The 22591-nt window shown below is 31.9% G+C and overlaps 1 protein-coding gene across 1 annotated transcript in view; it reads left to right on the top strand.

Moving 5' to 3' along the window:
- The window catches only part of LOC124458469 (deleted in malignant brain tumors 1 protein-like), an 88041-nt gene that overhangs the window by 4231 nt on the left and 61219 nt on the right, over window positions 1-22591 (top strand). Inside the window, exons 4-11 of the mRNA XM_047008480.1 lie at window positions 804-920; window positions 1802-2116; window positions 4735-5049; window positions 7668-7982; window positions 9416-9733; window positions 12981-13298; window positions 14326-14643; window positions 16955-17272. Of these exons, the coding sequence (XP_046864436.1) occupies window positions 804-920; window positions 1802-2116; window positions 4735-5049; window positions 7668-7982; window positions 9416-9733; window positions 12981-13298; window positions 14326-14643; window positions 16955-17272 (2334 nt within the window). The remainder of the gene's footprint in view (window positions 1-803; window positions 921-1801; window positions 2117-4734; window positions 5050-7667; window positions 7983-9415; window positions 9734-12980; window positions 13299-14325; window positions 14644-16954; window positions 17273-22591) is intronic.

Below are 22591 nucleotides of genomic sequence, written 5' to 3'. Positions count from 1 at the left end.
TACTTAAAATTGAAAGACGTTAAAAAGTTTAAAGTTACAATGCCTTATTAAACGGTTGTTCTTCCTTCCAAAATTATAGAAAATTTGATAAACATTAAGTTCAAAGTGCAAAGTGTCTAATCTGGATGTTTTTGCCGTTTGTCTATTCTTGCCAAATTTGTTGGGTGTTAAATTTATATCTTTATTGTTTCTTACATCATTTCAACAATCACTCTGGCTTGTAATCAGTTTTAAATAAGAAAAAAATTCATGAAAATAGAATGAAAGACAAAAACGTCCAATTTGAGCATGTTGTGAAGTGAGCTTAATATTTATCAAATCTTCTAAATATTTAGTACATTGCAAAACAGAGTTCAAACAGAGTTTCATTTTCTTTCTGCATGCAGTTCAATGTGAGGCAATTACGAAGTACTCTCATGGTTTTCGAGATTAAATCTTAATTCATTTTACTTTTAAATAATCAAGACAAGGCAATGCCAAAATACATGAGCTTTGGCACATTTTGTTAGAAATATTGATCAATTGATAATTTCCTGAACATTTTTTAATTATCTAACTTCTTTAGATACATCCTTTATAGTATCCCGAACAGCTAGCAAATTTGTTCATACTCTGTAAATTTTCAACATTTATTTAATTGTTTTGTTTTTACGATATTCGTGAACACCAAAGATACATCACAAATTTCCTAGCTGGGTACGTCATAGTGGATACTGAATGACAAATTGTGTTCTTTGAGAAAGAACATGTTTTCTTTTGAAATCCATACTTGATTTTATTTTTAATTTTATTATTCTATATAGCGACAAACACTTTTCGACTTCCTTTATGTGGACCCAACACTTACTATCGTAATATTAATGGATCATTATACTGCACGTGTATGGAAGGATATTCAGGAGAATGTAACTCGTGCCAGGGTATGGATTTATAACTAAACAAACACAATTTGTTCCACAAGGACATAATTAAACATAACCTATTATATCTATGCCCATAAAAATATTAAGTAATACCAGAGAAAAAGGACCGCCTATTGACCAAATTTTCCGTGGAGGAATGTGATAATCCTTATATTATATGTTTTGTTACGATTTTTACATTAATTATGGCTTTTTAAAGCTGCAGGCTTTAGCTTATCTAGCTCAATTAGAATTTTTTTGCATATTAAAAAGAAGTATCTCCAAATTAACACTGCAGTGAAATTTTATGTCTTTTAATGTCGTGCTGTCTATCTTAAGAATTCATTTTTAATTTGTTTTTAACTGACCGTTAATGTTCAGCTAAAGCCATGCCAAGAGAGCACCAAAAACGTATTTCTGAATAAGTAAAAAGACAGTTATTTTAAAAATACGATATAGTTTTCCACTTTGTAAGCGAAGAGTCTATGTGAACAATTTAATTTTTTTTTTTTGCTTGTTTCAACAAGTTATGGGGCAGTGTTGCAATATGGGAATAAAATCAAATGATTGAATGGAAAACTAATGGGAACATTCGCAAGTTAAAGTGTTAATAAGATATTTATATTACAAAAAGAAACGAGGACTGATCTAAATATAAAATTATTTAGACTCATGAAAGTCAAATAGTGTCTACTTGTCTAAAACGTTTTGATATTGTACTCATGTAATATTTTTTATCAATTTTGTGTTACTAATTTAATTCATTAATTTCGCCTTAGAAGATTTTACAATGGCATCTAACATATTAGGATACTTTATATGTATACATGTAACTAAGAATATTTCGGAGTTGAGAATTCTATGTTTTGCAATATCTCTTTATTTTCTCTTTTTATCAGTTATTAACTCTGTAAGACTTCGGGGACCAAAAAGTTCTATTGGCGAAGGTCGTGTAGAAGTATTTTACAATGGAGAATGGGGAACAATTTGTGATGACGATTGGGATATAGACGATGCTATAGTTGTTTGTCGACAACTTGGTTATGACAATGCTGTCAGGGCTTTACAAGGTAATGTTCCTTATGGCAGTGGAAGAATATGGTTGGATGATGTTTCTTGTGTAGGAAATGAAAGTATTATATCGAATTGTTCACATAGAGGATGGGGAAACCATAATTGTGAACATTATGAAGATGCTGGTGTACAATGTTCAGGTTTGTATGTACATTATTTACCTTTTTATAGAAAGATGATAAACTGAATTATTTGGGGGATCCTCAATGATGAATGAATGAATGAATGAATGAAAATCTTTATTTTGACACAATAGCCTTGTCAACTGGGATTGATTTCCACAAGGGCATGCTTTTGTTCAAAAACAATTACAAAATTTACTAAGAAATAAATTATCTACAAAAGAGAAGTTTAAATATTTACAGAGTTTAGTTTATTCCATCAGTTACATGTTAAACTAAATCATAAAATGCAAGCAGCAATTTTCTTTTGAAAAAGTGACACGCTTTTGATGAATTTAAACATTTAATATGATTTTATAATACAGAAATAGATATTGAAAAATGCCTTAAGTATAAACACAGCTTCGGACGTAAATTAACCAAATAAACACAAATCGTTCCACGAGTACATAATTAACCATAACCAATTTTACAATTGCCCAGAGAAAGATTCGTTAATACCAGAGAAAATGGGCAGTCCATTGGCCAACTTTTCCTTGGAGGAATATGATAATCCTTAAATTATCAGTTTTGTTACGATTGTTTACATTCATTATAGCTATTTAAAGCTGTATGCTGTAGCTTATGATGCTCCATTAAAATTTTTTTGCACAATAATAAGGAGCATCTCCAAATTTACACTGCAGTGTAATTTAATGTCTTGTAATAGCGTGCTGTCTATCTTAAGAATTCATTTTTAAATTCGTTTATAACTGACCGTTAAGATTTAGCTAAAGCCATACTTAGAGAGCACCAGAAACATATTTCTCAATAATTAAAAAGACAGTTATTTTAAAAATGCGATAAAGATTCCCATGTTTTAAACGAAGAGTATGAGTGAACTATTTACTCTTTATTTTTTGCCTGTATCAACAAGTTATGGGGTAGTTTTGCCATATTGCAATAAAATGAAATGATTGAATGGGAAACCAATGGGGAAAGCTCGCAAGTTAACCGGTTAAGAACTTATTTATATTACATAAAGAAATAAGGACTGGTCTAAATAAAAATTTTTTTTTTGACTCATGAAAGTCAAATAGTGTGTCTTATGGTCCAAAACGTTTTGATATTGTACTTATGTAAGTTTTTTTTATCAAATTTTTGTTACTAATTTGTATGATTAATTTCGCACAAGAATATTTTACAGTGGCACCCAACATAACAGGATACTTTATATATAAACATGTAACTTAGAATATTTTGGAGTGAATACTTCTATGTTTTGCAATATCTCTTTATTTTCTTTTTTATCAGTTATCAACTCTGTTAGAATTTGGGGACCAGAAAGTTCGATTGGCAGAGGTCGTGTGGATGTATTTTACAATGAAGAATGGGGAACAATTTGTGATGATGGCTGGGATTTAAACGATACTAAAGTAGTTTGTCGACAACTTGGTTATGACTATGCTGTCAGGGCTTTACTAGGTGGTAATGTTCCACATGGCAGTGGAAGAATATGGTTAGACGAAGTTCGTTGTGTAGGAAATGAAAATAATATTTCGAGTTGTTCACATAGTGGATGGGGATCACATAATTGTACACATGATGAAGATGCTGGTATACAATGTTCAGGTTTGTTTCTACATTATTTACATTTATTTACAAAGATAATAAACTGAATTATTTGAAGGATCTTCAATGATTAATCGAAACATTTAATATGATTTTTAAATACTGAAACAATATTTACAAATTCCTTAAGTATAAACACAGCTTCGGACGTAAATTAACAATATAAACACAACTCGTTCCACGAGGACATAATTAAACATAACCTATTTTATCTATGCCCATAAAAATATTAAATAATACCAGAGAAAAAGGACCGCCTATTGACCAAATTTTCCGTGGAGGAATGTGATAATCCTTATATTATATGTTTTGTTACGATTTTTACATTAATTATGGCTTTTTAAAGCTGCAGGCTTTAGCTTATGTAGCTCCATTAGAGTTTTTTTGCGTATTAAAAAGAAGTATCTCCAAATTAACACTGCAGTGAAATTTTATGTCTTTTAATGTCATGCTGTCTATCTTAAGAATTCATTTTTAATTTGTTTTTAACTGACCGTTAATGTTCAGCTAAAGCCATGCCAAGAGAGCACCAACAACGTATTCTGAATAAGTAAAACGGCAGTTATTTTAAAAATACGATATAGTTTTCCACTTTGTAAGCAAAGAGTCTATGTGAACAACTTACTTTTTATTTTTTTGCTTGTTTCAACAAGTTATGGGGCAGTGTTGCCATATGGGAATAAAAGCTAATGATTAAATGGAAAACTAATGGGAACATTCGCAAGTTAAAGTGTTAATAAGATATTTATATTACAAAAAGAAACGAGGACTGATCTAAATATAAAATTATTTAGACTCATGAAAGTCAAATAGTGTCTACTTGTCTAAAACGTTTTGATATTGTACTCATGTAATATTTTTTATCAATTTTGTGTTACTAATTTAATTCATTAATTTCGCCTTAGAAGATTTTACAATGGCATCTAACATATTAGGATACTTTATATGTATACATGTAACTAAGAATATTTCGGAGTTGAGAATTCTATGTTTTGCAATATCTCTGTATTTTCTCTTTTTAACAGTTATTAACTCTGTAAGACTTCGGGGACCAAAAAGTTCTATTGGCGAAGGTCGTGTAGAAGTATTTTACAATGGAGAATGGGGAACAATTTGTGATGACGATTGGGATATAGACGATGCTATAGTTGTTTGTCGACAACTTGGTTATGACAATGCTGTCAGGGCTTTACAAGGTAATGTTCCTTATGGCAGTGGAAGAATATGGTTGGATGATGTTTCTTGTGTAGGAAATGAAAGTATTATATCGAATTGTTCACATAGAGGATGGGGAAACCATAATTGTGAACATTATGAAGATGCTGGTGTACAATGTTCAGGTTTGTATGTACATTATTTACCTTTTTATAGAAAGATGATAAACTGAATTATTTGGGGGATCCTCAATGATGAATGAATGAATGAATGAATGAAAATCTTTATTTTGACACAATAGCCTTGTCAACTGGGATTGATTTCCACAAGGGCATGCTTTTGTTCAAAAACAATTACAAAATTTACTAAGAAATAAATTATCTACAAAAGAGAAGTTTAAATATTTACAGAGTTTAGTTTATTCCATCAGTTACATGTTAAACTAAATCATAAAATGCAAGCAGCAATTTTCTTTTGAAAAAGTGACACGCTTTTGATGAATTTAAACATTTAATATGATTTTATAATACAGAAATAGATATTGAAAAATGCCTTAAGTATAAACACAGCTTCGGACGTAAATTAACCAAATAAACACAAATCGTTCCACGAGTACATAATTAACCATAACCAATTTTACAATTGCCCAGAGAAAGATTCGTTAATACCAGAGAAAATGGGCAGTCCATTGGCCAACTTTTCCTTGGAGGAATATGATAATCCTTAAATTATCAGTTTTGTTACGATTGTTTACATTCATTATAGCTATTTAAAGCTGTATGCTGTAGCTTATGATGCTCCATTAAAATTTTTTTGCACAATAATAAGGAGCATCTCCAAATTTACACTGCAGTGTAATTTAATGTCTTGTAATAGCGTGCTGTCTATCTTAAGAATTCATTTTTAAATTCGTTTATAACTGACCGTTAAGATTTAGCTAAAGCCATACTTAGAGAGCACCAGAAACATATTTCTCAATAATTAAAAAGACAGTTATTTTAAAAATGCGATAAAGATTCCCATGTTTTAAACGAAGAGTATGAGTGAACTATTTACTCTTTATTTTTTGCCTGTATCAACAAGTTATGGGGTAGTTTTGCCATATTGCAATAAAATGAAATGATTTAATGGGAAACCAATGGGGAAAGCTCGCAAGTTAACCGGTTAAGAACTTATTTATATTACATAAAGAAATAAGGACTGGTCTAAATAAAAATTTTTTTTTTGACTCATGAAAGTCAAATAGTGTGTCTTATGGTCCAAAACGTTTTGATATTGTACTTATGTAAGTTTTTTTTATCAAATTTTTGTTACTAATTTGTATGATTAATTTCGCACAAGAATATTTTACAGTGGCACCCAACATAACAGGATACTTTATATATAAACATGTAACTTAGAATATTTTGGAGTGAATACTTCTATGTTTTGCAATATCTCTTTATTTTCTTTTTTTTATCAGTTATCAACTCTGTTAGAATTTGGGGACCAGAAAGTTCGATTGGCAGAGGTCGTGTGGATGTATTTTACAATGGAGAATGGGGAACAATTTGTGATGATGGCTGGGATTTAAACGATACTAAAGTAGTTTGTCGACAACTTGGTTATGACTATGCTGTCAGGGCTTTACTAGGAGGTAATGTTCCACATGGCAGTGGAAGAATATGGTTAGACGAAGTTCGTTGTGTAGGAAATGAAAATAATATTTCGAGTTGTTCACATAGTGGATGGGGATCACATAATTGTACACATGATGAAGATGCTGGTATACAATGTTCAGGTTTGTTTCTACATTATTTACATTTATTTACAAAGATAATAAACTGAATTATTTGAAGGATCTTCAATGATTAATCGAAACATTTAATATGATTTTTAAATACTGAAACAATATTTACAAATTCCTTAAGTATAAACACAGCTTCGGACGTAAATTAACAATATAAACACAACTCGTTCCACGAGGACATAATTAAACATAACCTATTTTATCGATGCCCATAAAAATATTAAATAATACCAGAGAAAAAGGACCGCCTATTGACCAAATTTTCCGTGGAGGAATGTGATAATCCTTATATTATATGTTTTGTTACGATTTTTACATTCATTATAGCTTTTAAAGCTGTAGGCTGTAGCTTATGTAGCTCCATTAAAATTTTTTGCGTATTAAAAAGAAGTATCTCCAAATTAACACTGCAGTGAAATTTTATGTCTTTTAATGTCATGCTGTCTATCTTAAGAATTCATTTTTAATTTGTTTTTAACTGACCGTTAATGTTCAGCTAAAGCCATGCCAAGAGAGCACCAACAACGTATTCTGAATAAGTAAAACGGCAGTTATTTTAAAAATACGATATAGTTTTCCACTTTGTAAGCAAAGAGTCTATGTGAACAACTTACTTTTTATTTTTTTGCTTGTTTCAACAAGTTATGGGGCAGTGTTGCCATATGGGAATAAAAGCTAATGATTAAATGGAAAACTAATGGGAACATTCGCAAGTTAAAGTGTTAATAAGATATTTATATTACAAAAAGAAATGAGGACTGATCTAAATAAAAAATTATTTAGACTCATGAAAGTCAAATAGTGTCTACTTGTCTAAAACGTTTTGTTACTGTACTCATGTAATATTTTTTATCAATTTTGTGTTACTAACTTAATTCATTAATTTCGCCTTAGAAGATTTTACAATGGCATCTAACATATTAGGATACTTTATATGTATACATGTAACTAAGAATATTTCGGAGTTGAGAATTCTATGTTTTGCAATATCTCTTTATTTTCTCTTTTTATCAGTTATTAACTCTGTAAGACTTCGGGGACCAAAAAGTTCTATTGGCGAAGGTCGTGTAGAAGTATTTTACAATGGAGAATGGGGAACAATTTGTGATGACGATTGGGATATAGACGATGCTATAGTTGTTTGTCGACAACTTGGTTATGACTATGCTGGCAGGGCTTTACAAGGTAATGTTCCTTATGGCAGTGGAAGAATATGGTTGGATGATGTTTCTTGTGTAGGAAATGAAAATACTATTTCGAGTTGTTCACATAGAGGATGGGGAAACCATAATTGTGAACATTATGAAGATGCTGGTGTACAATGTTCAGGTTTGTATGTACATTATTTACCTTTTTATAGAAAGATGATAAACTGAATTATTTGGGGGATCCTCAATGATGAATGAATGAATGAATGAATGAAAATCTTTATTTTGACACAATGGCCTTGTCAACTGGGATTGATTTCCACAAGGGCATGCTTTTGTTCAAAAACAATTACAAAATTTACTAAGAAATAAAATATCTACAGAAGAGAAGTTTAAATATTTACAGAGTTTAGTTTATTCCATCAGTTACATGTTAAACTAAATCATAAAATGCAAGCAGCAATTTGCTTTTGAAAAAGTTACACGCTTTTGATGAAGATGGGGTAGTTTTGCCATATTGTAATAAAATGAAATGATTTATTGGGAAACTAATGGGGAAAGTTCGCAAGTTAACCGGTTAAGAACTTATTTATATTACATAAAGAAATAAGGACTGGTCTAAATAAAAATTTTTTTTTCGACTCATGAAAGTCAAATGGTGTGTCTGATGGTTCAAAACGTTTTGATATTGTACTTATGTAAGTTTTTTTTATCAAATTTTTGTTACTAATTTAAATGATTAATTTCGCACAAGAATATTTTACAATGGAACCCAAGATAACAGGATACTTTATATATAAACATGTAACTTAGAATATTTTGGAGTGAAGACTTCTATGTTTTGCAATATCTCTTTATTTTCTTTTTTTATCAGTTATCAACTCTGTTAGAATTTGGGGACCAGAAAGTTCGATTGGCAGAGGTCGTGTGGATGTATTTTACAATGGAGAATGGGGAACAATTTGTGATGATGGCTGGGATTTAAACGATACTAAAGTAGTTTGTCGACAACTTGGTTATGACTATGCTGTCAGGGCTTTACTAGGAGGTAATGTTCCACATGGCAGTGGAAGAATATGGCTAGACGAAGTTCGTTGTGTAGGAAATGAAAATAATATTTCTAGTTGTTCACATAGTGGATGGGGATCACATAATTGTACACATGATGAAGATGCTGGTATACAATGTTCAGGTTTGTTTCTACATTATTTACATTTATTTACAAAGATAATAAACTGAATTATTTGAAGGATCTTCAATGATTAATCGAAACATTTAATATGATTTTTAAATTCTGAAACAATATTTACAAATTCCTTAAGTATAAACACAGCTTCGGACGTAAATTAACAATATAAACACAACTCGTTCCACGAGGACATAATTAAACATAACCTATTTTATGATTGCCCATAGAAAGATTCGATAATACTCGAGAAAAAGGGCAGTCCATTGACCAAATTTTCCGTGGAGGAATGTAATTATCCTTAAATTATCTGTTTTTTTATGATTGTTTACATTCATTATAGCTTTTTAAAGCTGTAGGCTGTAGAATATTTCGGAGTGGAGACTTCTATGTTTCGCATTATCTCTTGATTTTCTTTTTTTTATCAGTTATCAACTCTGTTAGACTTCGGGGACCAGAAAGTTCTAAAGGCAAAGGTCGTGTAGAAGTATTTTACAATGGAGAATGGGGAACAATTTGTGATGATGTCTGGGATATAAACGATGCTAAAGTTGTGTGTCGACAACTTGGTTATGACTATTATTTCAGGGCTTTACTAGGAGGTAATATTCCACGTGGCAGAGGAAGAATATGGTTAGACGACGTTCAATGTGTAGGAAATGAAAGTAATATTTCGAGTTGTTCACATAGAGAATGGGGATTGCATAATTGTAGACATTATAAAGATGCTGGTGTACAATGTTCAGGTTTGTATGTACATTATTTACCTTTTTATAGAAAGATGATAAACTGAATTATTTGGGGGATCCTCAATGATGAATTTAAACATTTAATATGATTTTATAATACTGAAATAGATATTGACAAATGCCTTAAGTATAAACACAGCATCGGACGTAAATTAACCAAATAAACACAACTCGTTCCACGAGTACATAATTAAACATAACCAATGTTATTATTGCCCAGAGAAAGATTCGACATTACCAGAGATAATGGGCAGTCCATTGCAGGGGCGGATCTAGAGTATGTCAAATCCGTCGCGCGACTGATGTTTGAAATTCAAAAATTGCCTATTCATATTAATTAAAAATTCATTAATTATTCTTATTTTCTTATCGCATTTACTTCGTGATAAAAATCCCGCATTATTTATTATTGAAAACAAATGACTAATCCAATGAATATCTCGTTGGTAACCAGATCAGTTGAATTTTAATTGACCTGGAATAACCGACTGATAAGCGGGGTGGCTTGACTGGTTCGACGGATAAAGGAGTCTATGAACGTCAAAAACGCTTATTTTATTGGTCAATAGCCAGATAAGTGGACAGTCTGGAATGGTCTCGACTGATAATAAGGGTGGCCGGACGTATAAGGGAGTCCAATTGCTATCTTACAATTGGTTCATTTGAATTTTTGCTTTATTGTGATTGGTTTGACGGATTTCGACTGATAGCCAACTGAACTAACTAAGTCAAGCTCACTGTCTGAATTGAATGTTTGATCGTTTTATAGTAATTTTTTTTATAAGCATGATAGAAACTAAACTACAATCAGATGGAATTTATGGAAATCTTTTACAAATTCATATATTGACATGAATGCTGCTGTCCAAAATGTGAATTTTTTCAAGAGGGTGGAAATTTATGGATAAATTTTAAATGCTTGGCAAAGACGATCTCGCGAGCGACATTTCAGTCATTGATGTTCAAAAGAAAGCCAACATGGTTTTGAGTTTTATCAGCAGAAATTTACTTCCAAAATCGTAAGTAAAGGACAAGTGAAGTGTATGCATGAATGTAATATATCAAAGTCAATTATGCGAGTGTGTGATGCGATTTATGTCAATATGGCGTATGGTAAGCAGATCGATGCTTCTAAAATTGTTGTTGACGAAGGACATTTAGCTTTGATTTCTTTAGTGCTTGGGGAATCGTGGCCGTTATACGGCAGCGAAATCCTACATTCCTGCAAATATACTTCAATGGACAAAAAATCTGTAGCCATAAGGCGCCATACTATTATTTACTTTATCATAAACAAATTTTTTTGGGGCTTTTCAGTTTATGATCATTGATCATTCAATCATTGGACAGTTATACTACATATTGTTTAAGATTTGAGAAAACTAACATTGATTACATGAGAAGCTGTTTACTATAACCTGTGATTTTTATTTTGACAATTTGACTGGAATGGTATTAAACCTTAGTATTTCACATACATGAAATGTTGTCCCATGTCACATATTGTCCCCTTTTCTAACTGAACACCTCATGTAGAGATGTAAAGGTGTGTTAATCTACGGCTCATACCAGATTGTTTGCCATAAATTCCAAAGGGCTATTGATGTATGAAAAGCATTTTCTATAAAGTAAAAATGTCTTACTATGTATGCAGATAAACCTTGAAATTTGGCAAAACAGCAAAGTATTTTTCTGATGATCATTATAATTTCTAAACTAAATTATTTCTGATGTACATTTAAACAAGCTTTGATCATAAGAAAAGATATTTATCATAACCAGTAAGCATGACACAAGAACCAATTTTAACATTCATGTAATTATATAATTAAAGAGATGTTGGTTACATTCTGTTTGTATTTGCAAATACAATGCTACTAGTGATTGCTATATAGCACACTTTGCATATACTTACAGGACATGATAGTCTAGTGAAATGCCTAATAAACATTTATGGCATTAAGCTGTCCTTAACTGCAAATTTTCACTCTGATAATTTTTGCTTAACCTTTGGCAGAAAAAAATTTTGAGTTTTTTCTCAAAAGGTGAATTTGCTGGCACTGATGTGGAGATGGGTAAAGGGTTACAACAAACTTGCATTGCTTGAAGTCTGAGCTTTTCTAGATCTATGAACTGTCACTTGTAGTACCAAATTTCTAACTTAACTCATTACATAGAGGTTTGAATGGGGGTCTCTAGGGGGGTCTATGCCTGACAACTTGGTAGAAATTTTTAAAGGCTATATCTGTTTTTGAATAGCATTATTGTAAAATAAATTTTACGTTCCTAGACATGCTAATGAGCCTAAATATTTGGCAAAACATTCAAGTATTGTTCACTTCATTTTTTTTTTTTTCAAAAAAACGTAAGCAAAATGTGTTGTTTTTACGCAAAAACGATGCCCACAAATACATTTTGTATTGCTCTAAAACGCTGAAAATGGCATTTTCAAGGCTCTGAAATTCAAAATTTCTCAGGGGAGAATGCCTCAGACACCCCCAGGTGCGGAGCGCCTTCGACATTTTATGACTGATGTTTGAAAAATCCTAGATCCGCGCCTGGTCCATTGGCCAACTTCTCCTTGGAGGAATATGATAATCCTTAATTTACCAGTTTTGTTACGATTGTTTACATTCATTATAGCTATTTAAAGCTTTATGCTGTAGCTTATGATGCTCCATTAAAATTCATTTGCACATTAATAAAGAGCATCTCCAAATTTACACTGCAGTGTAATTTTATGCACCAGAAACATATTTCTCAATAATTAAAACGACAGTTATTTTAAAAATGCAATAAAGATTCCCACGTTTTAAACGAAGAGTATGATTGAACTATTTACTCTTTGTTTTTTGCCTGTATCAACAAGTTATGGGGTACTTTTGCCATATTGCAATTAAATGAAATGATTGAATGGGAAACCAATGGGGAAAGTTCGCAAGTTAACGGGTTAAGAACTTATTTATATTACATAAAGAAATGAGGACTGGTCAAAATAAAAATTTTTTTCGACTCATGAAAGTCAAATGGTGTGTCTGATGTTCCAAAACGTTTTGATATTGTACTTATGTAAGTTTTTTTATCAAATTTTTGTTACTAATTTAAATGATTAATTTCGCACAAGAATATTTTACAATGGCACCCAAGATAACAGGATACTTTATATATAAACATGTAACTTAGAATATTTTGGAGTGAAGACTTCTATGTTTTGAAATATCTCTTTATTTTCTTTTTTTATCAGTTATCAACTCTGTTAGAATTTGGGGACCAGAAAGTTCGATTGGCAGAGGTCGTGTGGATGTATTTTATAATGGAGAATGGGGAACAATTTGTGATGATGGCTGGGATTTAAACGATGCTAAAGTTGTTTGTCGACAACTTGGTTATGACGATGCTGGCAGGGCTTTACTAGGAGGTAATGTTCCACATGGCAGTGGAAGAATATGGTTAGACGAAGTTCGTTGTGTAGGAAATGAAAATAATATTTCGAGTTGTTCACATAGTGGATGGGGATCACATAATTGTACACATGATGAAGATGCTGGTATACAATGTTCAGGTTTGTTTCTACATTATTTACATTTATTTACAAAGATAATAAGCTGAATTATTTGAACTATCCTCAATGATTAATCAAAACATTTAATATGATTTTCAAATACTGAAACAATATTGACAAATTCCTTAAGTATAAACACAGCTTCGGACGTAAATTAACAATATAAACACAACTCGTTCCACGAGGACATAATTAAACATAACCTATTTTATGATTGCCCATAGAAAGATTCGATAATACTCGAGAAAAAGGGCAGTCCATTGACCAAATTTTCCGTGGAGGAATGTAATAATCCTTGAATTATCTTTTTTTTTACGATTGTTTACATTCATTATAGCTTTTTAAAGCTGTAGGCTGTAGCTTATAAAGGTTCATTAAAATTTTTTTTGCAAATTTAACAGAAACATCTCCAAATTAACACTGAATGTAAATTTATGCCTTTTAATGTCGTGCTGTCTATCTTAAGAATTCATTTTTAATTTATTTTTAACTGACCGTTAAGGTTCAGCTAAAGCCATGCCTAGAGAGCACCAAAAACGTATTTCTGAATAAGTAAAAAGACAGTTATTTTAAAAATACGATATAGTTTTCCACGTTGTAAGCGAAGAGTCTATGTGAACAATTTACTTTTTATTTTTTTGCTTGTTTCAACAAGTTATGGGGCAGTGTTGCCATATGGCAATAAAATCAACTGATTGAATGAAAAACTAATGGGAACATTAACAAGTTAAAGTGTTAATAAGATATTTATATTACAAAAAGAAATGAGGACTGATCTAAATAAAAAATTATTTAGACTCATGAAAGTCAAATAGTGTCTACTTGTCTAAAACGTTTTGATATTGTACTCATGTAAGTTTTTTTATCAAATTTTTGTTACTAGTTTAATTCATTAATTTCGCCTAAGAAGATTTTACAATGGCATATAACATATTAGGATCCTTTATATGTATACATGTAACTTAGAATATTTCGGAGTTGAGACTTCTATGTTTTGCATTATCTCTTGATTTTCTTTATTTATCAGTTATCAACTCTGTTAGACTTCGGGGACCAGAAAGTTCTAAAGGCAAAGGTCGTGTAGAAGTATTTTACAATGGAGAATGGGGAACAATTTGTGATGATGGCTGGGATATAAACGATGCTAAAGTTGTGTGTCGACAACTTGGTTATGACTATTATTTCAGGGCTTTACTAGGAGGTTATGTTCCTTATGGCCGTGGAACAATATGGTTAGACGACGTTCAATGTGTAGGAAATGAAAATAATATTTCGAGTTGTTCACATAGAGAATGGGGATTGCATAATTGTAGACATCATGAAGATGCTGGCGTGCAATGTTCAGGTTTGTATGTACATTATTTACATTTTTATACAAAGATGATAAACTGAATTATTTGAGGGATCTTCAATGATTAATTGAAACATTTAATATGATTTTATAATACTGAAATAGATATTGACAAATGCCTTAAGTATAAACACTGTTTCGGACGTAAATTAACCAAAAAAGCACAACTTGTTCCAAGAGTACATAATTAAATATAACCAATTTTATGATTGCCCAGAGAAAGATTCCACATTACCAGAGAAAATGGGCAGTCCATTGGCCAACTTTTCCTTGAAGGAATATGATAATCCTTAAATTATCAGTTTTGTTACGATTGTTTACATTCATTATAGCTATTATAAGGAGCATCTCCAAATTTACACTGCAGTGTAATTTTATGTTTTGTAATGGCGTGCTGTCTATCTTAAGAATTCATTTTTAAATTCGTTTTTAACTGACCGTTAAGATTTAGCTAAAGCCATACCTAGAGAGCACGAGAAACATATTTCTCAATAATTAAAAAGACAGTTATTTTAAAAATGCGATAAAGATTCCCACATTTTAAACGAAGAGTACGAGTGAACTATTTACTCTTTATTTCTTGCCTGTATCAACAAGTTATGGGGTAGTTTTGCCATATTGCAATAAAACGAAATGATTGAATGGGAAACAAATGGGGAAAGTTCGCAAGTTAAACGGTTAAGAACTTATTTATATTACATAAAGAAATGAGGAATGGTCTAAATAAAAACTTTTTTCGACTCATGAAAGTCAAATAGTGTGTCTGATGGTCCAAAACGTTTTGATATTGTACTTATGTAAGCTTTTTACTAATTTAAATGATTAATTTCGCACAAGAATATTTTACACTGGCACCCAACATAACAGGATACTTTCTATATAAACATGTAACTTAGAACATTTTGGAGTGAAGACTTCTATGTTTTGCAATATCTCTTTATTTTCTTTTTTTATCAGTTATCAACTCTGTTAGAATTTGGGGACCAGAAAGTTCGATTGGCAGAGGTCGTGTGGATGTATTTTACAATGGAGAATGGGGAACAATTTGTGATGATGGCTGGGATTTAAACGATACTAAAGTAGTTTGTCGACAACTTGGTTATGACTATGCTGTCAGGGCTTTACTAGGAGGTAATGTTCCACATGGCAGTGGAAGAATATGGTTAGACGAAGTTCGTTGTGTAGGAAATGAAAATAATATTTCGAGTTGTTCACATAGTGGATGGGGATCACATAATTGTACACATGATGAAGATGCTGGTATACAATGTTCAGGTTTGTTTCTACATTATTTACATTTATTTACAAAGATAATAAACTGAATTATTTGAAGGATCTTCAATGATTAATCGAAACATTTAATATGATTTTTAAATACTGAAACAATATTTACAAATTCCTTAAGTATAAACACAGCTTCGGACGTAAATTAACAATATAAACACAACTCGTTCCACGAGGACATAATTAAACATAACCTATTTTATGATTGCCCATGGAAAGATTCGATAATACTCGAGAAAAAGGGCTGTCCATTGACCAAATTTTAGGTGGAGGAATGTAATTATCCTTAAATTATCTGTTTTTTTTACTATTGTTTACATTCATTATAGCTTTTTAAAGCTGTAGGCTGTAGCTTATAAAGGTTCATTAAAATTGTTTTTGCATATTTAACAGAAGCATCTCCAAATTAACACTGAGTGTAATTTTATGCCTTTTAATGTCGTGCTGTCTATCTTAAGAATTCATTTTTAATTTGTTTTTAACTGACCGTTAAGGTTCAGCTAAAGCCATGCCTAAAGAGCCCAAAAAACGTATTTCTGAATAAGTAAAAAGACAGTTATTTTAAAAATACGATATAGTTTTCCACGTTGTAAGCAAAGAGTCTATGTGAACAATTTACTTTTTATTTTTTTGCTTGTTTCAACAAGTTATGGGGCAGTGTTGCCATATGCAATAAAATCAAATGATTGAATGGAAAACTAATGGGAACATTAGCAAGTTAAAGTGTTAATAAGATATTTATATTACAAAAAGAAATGAGGACTGATCTAAATAAAAAATTATTTAGACTCATGAAAGTCAAATAGTGTCTACTTGTCTAAAACGTTTTGATATTGTACTCATGTAAGTTTTTTTATCAATTTTTTGTTACCAGTTTAATTCATTAATTTCGCCTAAGAAGATTTTACAATGGCATCTAACATATTAGGATACTTTATATGTATACATGTAACTTAGAATATATTTTGGAGTTGAGACTTCTTTTGTTTTGCATTATCTCTTGATTTTCTTTTTTTATCAGTTATCAACTCTGTTAGACTTCGGGGACCAGAAATTTCTTTTGGCAAAGGTCGTGTAGAAGTATTTTACAATGGAGAATGGGGAACAATTTGTGATGATGGCTGGGATATAAACGATGCTAAAGTTGTGTGTCGACAACTTGGTTATGACTTTGCTTACATGTCTTTACAAGGAAGTTATGTTCCTTATGGCAGTGGAAGAATATGGTTAGACGACGTTCAATGTGTAGGAAATGAAAATAAAATTTCGAGTTGTTCACATAGAGGATGGGGATTGCATAATTGTACACATCATAAAGATGCTGGTGTACAATGTTCAGGTTTGTATGTACATTATTTACATTTTTATACAAAGATGATAAACTGAATTATTTGGCGGATCCTCAATGATGAATTTAAACATTTAATATGATTTCAGGATCCTCATTAAGTATATACACAGCTTCGGACGTAAATCAACCAAATAAACACAACTCGTTCCACGAGTACATAATTAAACATAACCAATTTTATGATTGCCAGAGAAAGATTCGACAATACCAGAGAAAATGGGCAGCCTATTGGCCAACTTTTCCTTGGAGGAATATGATAATCCTTAAATTATCAGTTTTGTTACGATTGTTTACATTCATTATAACTATTTAAAGCTGTATGCTGTAGCTTATGATGCTCCATTAAAGTTTTTTTGCACATTAATAAGGAGCATCTCCAAATTTACACTGCAGTGTAATTTTATGTCTTGTAATGGCCTGCTGTCTATCTTAAGAATTCATTTATAAATTCGTTTTAAACTGACCGTTAAGATTCAGCTAAAGCCATACCTAGAGAGCACCAGAAACATATTTCTCAATAATTAAAAAGACAGTTATTTTAAAAATGCGATAAAGATTCCCGCGTTTTAAACGAAGAGTATGAGTCAACTATTTACTCTTTATTTTTTGCCTCTATCAACAAGTTATGGGGTAGTTTTGCCATATTGCAATAAAATGAAATGATTGAATGGGAAACCAATGGGGAAAGTTCGCAAGTTAACCGGTTCACAACTTATGCACAGGAGTTAAACTAGCGCCTTTTTAATGTGTGTGGGGGATGAAATTGCCCTGCAAGGATACAAGATGCCCTGCAGATCATATAGATTAGTACTTATTCAACAATAAAATATTGTGATGATTGAACAGATTTTCGCTATATATTTTTGTAATACATATTGTATTCTTGTGACAGAACGCACTTTAGCCTATTATTAAATCTTTAATGTCATTTTTTTGCATCCTTGTAGTTGCCCAATTTTTTAAAATGACATTTAAGTCATCATTGTCCGTAGGGTCTTTTTCACATGCAAGATCGATTAAGTCATTTAATCGCGTATCTATCTTCGTGCATCTCAAGCAGTTTTTGACAATCATATACTTCCTGAAAAACCTTTCATCTTTTGCAACGGACACTGGAGCGGTCAGCAATAGTTGATACGCCTAGCACACCATTGGAAAGACTTTTTGTGATTGAAGGCAAATAAAGCAACGTCTTAAAGGGATTTGGGTTCTGATTTAAGTTGTGACGACACAATGTTATTAAAAACTTCCAACTCAGACAGCAGTATTTCTGCATCAACATCTTATACCGCCGGTGGAAAAAGACTACACTTTTCATGAACTGATTCAGCCATCGGCCTTTCTAGTGGCAGCTGTAAGCTCTCTCCAAAAGGTTTTATCTGGTCTATGCAAACTTTAATGATATTGGTTTACTCGGTAATAAGTGAGTCTAGAACCAAGTACATTTCTTTTGGTACAAATCTTTAAAGGTTTTTCTGTTGTTATTTCGGAATGCTCACCAATTCGTTTGGGTGACTTTCTTGATCGATGATGACGTGTGTATTCTGCCATTACGTCTATTCCTACTTTGGTAACAAATGCAACCATTGCCTCTATCTCTGAGTCTAATCCGTTATCGTCACTTCGAATTTGTCTAAGGTTTTTTACTGTAGCATCAATCAGGTTAAGTGAATATATTATATTTAGCCCTCCTCCTGCTGTTTGATTAGGGATTGGTTTTGTCATTATGATTTGCATGAAAATAACAGCAAAAAGAAAGTCAAAACTAAGAAATTTCTTTTTTATTCCATCGCCTTTAGATTTTACTTTTGATTCTACTTCTCGAGCATTAATAACTTTCACAATAGCATTTGGTATTACCTCATAACTTCTCCAGACAGCATCAATGGACTCAGAATTGTAAACCCATCTTGTCTTTGACAAGTTTCGAAACTTTAAATTGTTTTCAACATCTTTGCAACTTTCTTCTACAATTTTATTTCTTTTTGTGCTTTTGCTAAAGAGCACATATACGTAATCTAGAGCGCCGTACGTTGATGTACTTATTGAGCTATAATTGCAACAATGCTCGTTGAATGTATTAGACCGATGTCTCTGGCAAGGGATGTAAGGCACTTGTCGTTTTAAAATGTCTTGCAACACTTTTTGAGCACCATTTAGTTATCCAGATATTGATGTTGCGAAATCGTATGTTTGAAATGCAAGCATATCTATATCGATTTCATTTTCTATTAAAGATTTAATAACAACTTTAGCCGCTCCAGCATCGGTTTTATCAAGGCTCTCTTTCATTTCAAGCCGTCTCTCGCATGGGATGCTCATATGGTTGACATATTTTACAGCGACGATAAGCATGTCTTGATTCAAAGTATTAGGTGTAGTGTCTGCAGACACAGAAAATACACCGGCTGACTTAATTCAGCACAAATTTCATCCCTCACAGATTGAGCCAGCAAATGATGCATCTCATTTTGTGCCTCTGACCTTGTATATGTTGTACTATATGGCCTTAGGCGGTGATCGTCCAGCCACAGCTTGAGAACAGGAGAATGTATTGGAAAAAGATTTACAATCTGAATTAATTTTCCGTCCTTGTCATTGTCGCCTCCTCTGGATGCCAACGACTGCTTGCCTGAGTGCGAGCCACATCAAGAAGAATCAACATAATTTCTTTGTTCTTTTCTTCATGTGCTTTCTCTTGCATCAATATTTCCTTCATTTTCGCATTCATCATTACATCAATATGGCCAGATGTTATTGAGAAACGAGCAAAATCAGCCAGAGTAGCTTGATGGGACTTGCTACTGAAGTGTTTATGAAGTTTTCCTTCATAAACACTTCAGGGAGAAAGATTATATTTTGTTCTTTTACTTTTCATTGCAAAAAATGACGTGTTTCATCTTTCTATTGCTACCAAGGAAAAATACTATGATTATGCCAATGGATGAAACGTTTTGATTTAATCATGGTAAGACTTGGCAAACACAAGTAGTATTTAAGGACAAAATTTAAAACTGGCCAAAATTTGCAAAATTTTTTTCCGTTCAGATCATGAATAGGGTTTTCCTATATTCCTTGATATAGACTGAAAGCAGGAAAGCGCTTTTCTAAGAGTTAAATTTCATGAAATTTTATAGGTTATAAGGAAAGATCCTAGTGATGGGGAATCATGTCAAAGAAATACACTAAAACCTAATTCTAATCGAAGATCGTAAAAGTGTCGTGGAAAATTTGAAAGCTTATGTAGAAAATGCTGTGTGTTTGACATTTTATCCATTGTTGAAATGTATCTGTAATACAAAACTACGTGTAAACAAATTGTAATCAACCATATTATCATATAAAGTAAATGTACATATTATCATAATCTATAAAAAGTAAAATGATGAAGTTTAATTTCTGCTAAGAATAAAATATTATTGACAAATCAAATGATTTACTGAATTACATTATCTTTGACAATTGACAAATCAAGCCGTAAGATTTTCTTTTAAGTTACATAAAGTTATTGCGTGGATTCCGCAAGACAATGCTGGCAATTGCTACCTACCATGCCACTTGTACTGCCCACCAACCAGAGATGACCGCGATTGCATGAAAATAAAATTAATAAAATCAGTTTATGATGTGTTTCCAAAGGAGAGGCAAACCTCGACAGCTTTGTAATTAAAAGAAATCTTAAAATCAATCTATTGTAAATCTTGACATTTAGTTTTTCCGTTGGGACTTGTTAATCCTGTAGATTGATTTACCAATAAATTGATGCATTGTAGGAATCAGAAATGTTTGGAATATGATATCGAAATAAAATTAAGAATCATTTTGTCTCACTCAAAATGGATGACGATTTTAGAAAATGACGTCAGATATTGCATTCATGAATTATTATGTTTCTAATCATTTATGATTTATCAAACATCAAGCACAACATAGAGTACCATTTCTTCAATTGCAATGTTTATGATTGTACAATGAATGCAAATTATAAATTATTAGTGAAAACATTTCATTTTTTTGAACTTTTTCTTAGTACAGACTACAGCTAAAATAAAGTGTTTATCTTTCTCATGACATATATCAGTGAAGAATCATAACCAGATGAGTACGGTATCTCTCAGAAAGTTTTGGTAATTCAGAAAATATACTGTTATGTAACGTTAAAGTATCGTTAACTTGACATCATTTCATATTATAAAATAAACACAACGAAGCACGGGCGCTGATGGGTTTAGACCTGTGTTTGCATGAGTTTGCGAAAACGATCTAAGCTCAACCAATCAAATCAATCAATCAATCAAAGAGAATTTGCAAATTGATCATGACTACACGTTAAAAGAATATTATAACGGTTTTTATTTCGCATTATTGTTATTTTTTTAAAAAAATTAAAGATGTTTTTCGTTTTTTTACTGGCTTTTGCAAGTGTGTCTGGGGTAAAAATTCTTGAGCATGTGCAACCCTAGACATTCGGTCTCGGGCTTGCACTGATCTGCTCTCGAGTTCTCCCAAAGGTATCCTCGGATTGCATAAGCCTGTGCAAACACATGCAGTAAACATCTTTTATTTATTAATTTGTGTATGAATTACTTCATTTGTAAATAACATCCTTGCTTTATTAGAGTAAATATTTACGAAATGCTAAAACGTCAATGATTTTCACAGAATCTGTTTACAATAGACTACATTTACTATCCTAAATCAAAAACATGAGACATTTTCATTTCATTATGCCTAAGTAAAGAGTTTAACGACTTTTTTTACCCATTTTTTTAAGAAAGAACACTTATAATTTAATCAAACCTTTGTAATCTTCGTCGTTAGGTCCTTACACCTCGACAACATAACGACATAGCGACATGATTGCAGATGGTGTTATAACATTTAACTAAAATACATGGAGTGCTACTTGTAATACAAAACCTTAATAATTTTTTGAAGCCCTAATTTTACCCCAGAAACGCGAGATTTTACATCAGACACGCTTGTGAAGTCAATTATTACTCCGTGCGAGAGTCTCAAAACACTAAGCACGCGTGTCTGGGGTAAAATCTCGCCTATCTGGTGTAAGATTTGGGCTTTTCGCTTCAACTATTGGCTTTAGGTAGCGCTCCATGTATTTTAGTTCTATGTGTTATAACGACTACCATTGGTAACCTGGCAAACATGTCGCTGAGTAGTAACAACCTAGCGTCAACGACGGTGTGTTACATACATCGCTACCTAACTTCCTGGAAGTGGTATCTTGCCTATATTGAGTTAGATGGTATATGCCTGAACACAGGCTAAAAAATAGTCAAATAAAAGAAA

The sequence above is a fragment of the Xenia sp. Carnegie-2017 genome, unplaced genomic scaffold (genome assembly GCF_021976095.1).
Source record: "Xenia sp. Carnegie-2017 unplaced genomic scaffold, XeniaSp_v1 HiC_scaffold_6, whole genome shotgun sequence".
Classification (NCBI taxonomy): Eukaryota; Metazoa; Cnidaria; class Anthozoa; order Malacalcyonacea; family Xeniidae; genus Xenia; species Xenia sp. Carnegie-2017.
This window is presented reverse-complemented; position numbering and strand designations above follow the sequence as displayed.